At 45.2% G+C, this 5,902-nt stretch overlaps 1 protein-coding gene across 6 annotated transcripts in view; it reads left to right on the top strand.

Moving 5' to 3' along the window:
• Nucleotides 1-236: 236 nt before the first annotated feature.
• The window catches only part of Trappc8 (trafficking protein particle complex 8), a 77,222-nt gene continuing 71,556 nt past the window's right edge, over nt 237-5,902 (top strand). For all 6 annotated transcript variants that reach the window (XM_029546925.1, XM_029546922.1, XM_021214529.2 and 3 more), the window contains exon 1: nt 237-717. In XM_029546925.1, the coding sequence (XP_029402785.1) occupies nt 561-717 (157 nt within the window). In that variant the 5' untranslated portion in view covers nt 237-560. The remainder of the gene's footprint in view (nt 718-5,902) is intronic.

Genomic DNA, 5,902 nt, shown 5'->3' with positions numbered 1-5,902 from the left:
CTGGCCAACAGTTTGACAGAGCGGCTTGGCACCAGCCAGAAAACCCAGCCGAAAGCAGAGCGCCCGCCCCTCTTGGCCACGCCCACCCTTCTCATGACCGGACCCCCGCCCAGCTCAGGGAACCCACTCGTCACAGTATTTCCGGTTCCACTCTCCCAACCGGCTTCCGTCGCCATCCGCCCCCGCCCCGCCCCTACCGCCTCTTTGACACAGTCACGTGAGGCGTGCTCGCAGGGCCTGCCGGGAGTAGTACTGCCGGCGGGTCGGGGTTCGGCCCAACATGGCGCTTCCCGTCGGACAGTGACCAAGGCTTTGCCGTAGGGAGGACCGGGCGGCGGCGGTCGGTGTCCCCACCTGCCAGGGTGGGATGCAAAGCCTCTGGGAGCGCTGAGCGGAGGCAGGGCCGGGCTCAGGCCCCGAACGCCGAAGCCGCGGCGGCTACGCACAGTCGGCTGCAGGCTCCGGAGCGGGGCCGCGCCCGGCCGGGCAGGCGGCGGCAGCGGCGGCTGCGGCAAGCTCGGCTCCGAGGCGGGGCGGAGGCCGGGCGCCTGGCCGCGGCCATGGCCCAGTGCGTGCAGTCGGTGCAGGAGCTCATCCCCGACTCCTTCGTCCCCTGCGTCGCCGCGCTGTGCAGCGACGAAGCCGAGCGGCTCACCCGCCTCAACCACCTCAGCTTCTCCGAGCTGCTCAGGCCCTTCTCTCGCCTCACTTCCGAAGGTACGTGGTGGCCTTCCTCGCTCACCGGGCTGAAACCGAGCTGTGGCCGAGAGAAGGAAGTTGGGAGCCAGTGGAGGACAGAGGGGCGGCGGCCCGGGGCTGCAGCCGGACGAGGCGCGGCGAGCGTCTGTCAAGACAGCGCGCTCCGGACCGCCCGGCTGTCTAGGCGCTTTCTTCCCTCGGACGGACCCGGTCTTTAAGTCGCGAAGATCAACTTGAGCTCCGACACAAGGGAGTCGAGAGGGCTGCTAGCAGTCACCGAATAGGATTTGGCACTTACTAGACAACATAGAAAGATGCAGCCTCCGAAGCGGAGTGTGAGAGTGAAGATCTGTCAGGTTCCCCCCTGCCCCCGGTCGAGTATTAAATTGTACTTTCAGAGTTATGTCTTCCATGACATACGTCCAGCCTCGAGGTTCACCTGTTTCTGAACTTCTGTTTGGCTATTTAACCTTTTTTCCTTTTGATCGTTCAAACAAGTTAATAGCTATGCAGCAGTTTGCCCAGTCTCAAGAAAGCAAGCAAAAAGTCCTACCTGAATAGTAAAGGATGGGGCTGTAGCTCACTCGGTAGAGTGCCTGCTTAGCATGCTGGAAGCCGCCATCGATTGGATTCTCAGTACCACATAACCTTTGCATCCCTGCGATCCTAGCACTGAGGGAGAGGCAAGACGTTTAAGTCTTTCCTGGGCTCTGTATCGTGTTCGAGGCCAGCCAAGGGTCCATAAGACCCTATCTAAAAAGAAAAAAGTAAAAAAAAGTTAAAAGTTAAAAAAAAAACACAAAGACAGGATAAATTGTAGTTAACAATGTAGATGTTTTAGGTTATCTAGACATAGGGCTAGGATAGTGCGAACATTTTACTTTTTTCATAGTGATGGTTAATTATAAGGCATTCATATTTACTACTTATTTGCTTTATCTAGCTTTCTTGTTTATTTTTGTTAACTTTTAAGATGGGTTTCATTCTGAGCCAGACTGGTCTGGAATTCAAATCCCAAATAATCCTTCTGTCTCAACCTCTTGAGTGTTGAGATTACAGGCATAAACCATCATACTTGGCTCTTTCTCCAGTCTTTATATAGTTTTATTCAAGGGGTTAGAGAGGTGGCCCTGTGGATAAGAGCTCTTGCAGAAGACCAAATTTTTGATTCCCAGAATCCATGTGTGGTAGCTCAGAACTTCCTATAACTCTGGGGGCAATCCAAGACCACACACGAGAGAGGTTTTTTTTTTTTTTTTTTTTTTTTTTTTTTTACAAGAGCACAAATCTACTTTTATTTATTTACTCTCCATTAGTTTAAATCCAGGATGGGTACAGCATTACAGGAAGGTGGCTTCGGAATTTGGTTCGAATCATCCCACTGTTTCCGTGGGCCCAAGTGACTTTTCCCCAGGTCACTCTGGTTTTGTTTGGTTTGCCTCCAGGAGTCACTGTATGGTTTTTTGCTTTATACACATAAGCACATCTCATGCCTAAGTAGAACTCTGTTTCATCTCGAGCATACACGCCTTCAATTTTTAGAAGAACCATGTGCTCTCTCTGGTTCCGGAGACCTTGCTTGTAGCCGGCAAAAATGGCCTTGCACCACAGCCTTCCAGATATACTTGCTGTTAGAAGTCCTGTTCCCAGCAGGCCTCCACAGGCGCCAAGATGGCGGAAAGAGCACGAGAGAGATTTTAAGAGTTAAAAACTTTAAGTGTACTCTAAGTATGGCTTAACTGGTATCTTTCAAACCAAACCTAGCTAATAAGAGCAGGTGAAGTTCCTTTGAAATTTAAGTTCTGTTAATGATTAAGGGTTCTCTTACAAACTTTTGGTAACTGTCTGTGGTGTTTATTTTGTTAAGGTGTTTATCCACATATAGTGCTTTACTGTTGATTCACACTTTTACACGCCCAGTCAGTCTTCTGGGGACTAGCTGCTTTGCAAGTTATCTTTGTAGTGGAAGGTGCTATCCAGAAAACCAAACTGAGGGCAGAGAGATGGTGCAGTGGTTAGAGCACCATCTCTGCAGAGGACTGTGGTTCCATTCCCAGCACCCATTGGGCAGCTTATAAGTGTCTGTAACTCCAGTTCTAGGGAATTCAGCACTGTTTGGCATAGCACTGTTCACAGATGTACTTACATACATGTAGGTATACATATAAAACTAAGTGAAAAGACCTTGTTTATTTGAGACAAGGTCTAAGTAGTCCTGGTCAGCTAAATAGACCAGGGTGGCCTTGAACTCAGATACACCTGCCTGGGGATGGAGGGGAATGAACCGAGGACACAGACCACCAAGTCATGTAACACAATACCTGGTAAATCCAAACGTTAAGAATTCTTGAATTCTCTTCACCTCTTCAGCCTATAGTTTATTGTTCCACTCCTTGCATGCTTTAGAGTGGTTCTCAACCTTCCTATTGCTCTGAATCTTGAATACAGTTTCTCATGTTGTAGTGACCCCAGCCATATGATTATTCAGTGCTACTTCAAAACTGTAATTAGACTGCTGTTATGGATCATAATGTGAATACATATCTGATACACACAATGTCTGATAAGTGATTCCCCAAAGGGGTTGCACTAGAGTTGCCGTGAACCGCTAATGCATTCGTAATTATTCTTTTGGGAGTGGAGTTCATAGGTCTGAGTATTAGCTCAGATTGACTTCTGCTTCTCTTTGTAGCCCAGTGTAGATCCTCTTGCCTCTGCCTCCTAATGCTGAGGCTGCAGGTGTGTATCACTATGCCTTGTTTTAGTTTACAGTCTTTTTTTTTTTTTTTTTTTTTTTTTAAAGATTTATTTATTTTTTTATGTATACAGTGTTATGCCTGCATCTATGCCTGCAGGCCAGAAGAGGGCTCCAGATCTCATTATAGATGGTTATGAGCCACCAGTGTGGTTGCTGAATTGAACTTAGGACCTCTGGAAGAGCAGCCAATGTTAACCCCTGAGCCATCTCTCCAGCCCTAGTTTATAGTCTTAAACCTTCCCCTGTCCCCATACTGAGGGTCAAATTCAGGGTCCTATACATGCTAAGCAAGGGCTATCTCATTGAGCTACATTCCTCGTCCCTCTACAGTCTTAAATTCTTAAAATGAAGTCAGTTTTATTTTGTGTGTGCTCTTTCTTGTGTTAAAAATAAGAGATAATACTAATACTTTAGGCTTGTTTCACATAGTTTTTCTTTTAGTCACAGTCTTTCATTGTGTGCCATTCATTATTATTGTTATTTTGGAGCAGGGTTGACTCAGCTTGCTATGTGTGATTACAAATGTGCACCACTGTTTAGGTGTTATTGTCCTTTTAAAACTGAGGACATTGAGGCACAGAAATAATCGCTTATCTGCAGTTTTATATCTAGGAAAGATAGAGTGTGACTCAAGATATTGTGATCTGAATCACCATCTAATCTCCTGAAGTGCTTAAAATTTCTTATTTATACAGGAGAACAAGGTCTCCTGTAACCCAGGTTGGCCTTGAACTCTTAATCTTCCTGACTTAGATTCTAAGCATTAGGATTACAAGTGTGTACCATCATGTCAGAGCTCATGAATATAGTTAAAATTTTTGGTAGGCATGATAAAATATATAAAGAAAAGTAGCAAATGAAAATGTTTTCTTCTTTCTTTTAATGCTGAAAATGGAACTTGGGACCTCTTGCACTAACCAATTTTTTTCACTTGGGTGGGATGAGTTCTAGTACTCTAACCTATTTATCTCGTGCATTTCTAAATTTGTTTTAATAGGTATTCAATAATGGGATCACTCCCAAAAAGCTATAATGAGAGGTTTTTGCATTATTTTTTTGTTGCAAAGTTTTTAAAATTCTGTGTGTTCTCACTTAAATATCCTTACTTGTGAGTAGGTGCATTTTTAGAGACTCAGCCTTTTGTGGTCCCTTCATCGGACAATGCAGTGATAGGGGAGCTATCTGGCTACTTCTGTTTCTCTCTGCAGCTTGGGAAAGACTAGGAGAGAGTGAGGTGGTTGATAGGAAAAGCAATCACTACTTATTCAGGAGCCTGGGAAGGAATGAGGGTAGATTGGTGCCTTAGTTTCTTTTGTTCCTGTGATAAAATACAGGGTTTCTCTGTATAGTTCTGGCTGTTCTGGAACTCACTTTGTAGACCAGGCTGGCCTCGAACTCAGAAATCTGCCTGCCTCTGCTTCCCGAGTGCTGGGATTAGAGGCGTGCGCCACCACACCCGGCGATAAAATACTCTGGACAAAAGCAGTTTAAGAGGGAAGGGTTTATTTTAGCTCACTTGAAAGTATAGTCCATTATGGCAAAGAAGTGTAGACAGCAGGATCCCGAAGCATCTGGTCACATTGCATCAACAATTAGGAAACACGGATGATTGCAAACTGGAGCTGTCTTTCCCATTTTATACAGTTGAGGATTCCTTTAGGGAGACAGTTTCTTTTATAGTCAAGATGGAGTAACCATCACAATCATGATAGCCCTGCAGTGGCATGCCCAGTTTTCAGTGGTTGTAGCTGAGACTGCTATCAAGTGGTTAGGTCAGAAGGTAGAATTGTAGTCTAGTAGTTAAGGGAGAGTGTCAGGAAAGCTGTCTTGGGTACAGAATGCAGAGGAGATCCTGGGAGAGAAGCTTGCATTTTAGGAAGGGGCTTTTAGATTTCATCTAGTGGTAAATACCAATTCTGGAGAAAGCCGTTTTGGTAGATCACTGAGTTTGTAGTTTATAAGGTTTCACACTGAGTTGGTATAAATTTTTTTTTAAAGTTTAAGCTAGCATAGCAAATGTCTACAATTCTATTGTTTTAGAGGCTGAATCAGGAGGATTTCTTGCTTGAATTGCAAAGGGAATCACTCAAAAAAGAAGAAAGAAAAAGTTCAAAGGTGATTAAGATACAGACTGCAGTGGCAGCATAAAAACATTTGGTAGAACCTGAAGTTGTGAGGGGGTTGGGAGGAGTTAAGAGAGAGAGGTCCAGAGTGTGAGTACAATCGGATACATTGTGTGCATGTATGAAGTTCTTAGCGTTAATGGAAAATATATTTTAAAAGTTGGTGAAACACCCCACCACCTTTTTGTTGTTGTTGTTGATAAATAAAACTTTGGATTTTTTCCTTTCGTGTGTGTGTGTGTGTGTGTGTGTGTGTGTGTGTGTGTGTGTGTGTGTGTGTGTGTGAGAGAGAGAGAGAGAGAGAGAGAGAGAGAGAGAGAGA

Source organism: Mus pahari, chromosome 15 (assembly GCF_900095145.1).
Source record: "Mus pahari chromosome 15, PAHARI_EIJ_v1.1, whole genome shotgun sequence".
NCBI classification, from domain to species: domain Eukaryota; kingdom Metazoa; phylum Chordata; class Mammalia; order Rodentia; family Muridae; genus Mus; species Mus pahari.
The sequence above is the reverse complement of the archived record's forward strand: the minus strand, read 5'-3'. Positions and strand labels throughout refer to the sequence as shown.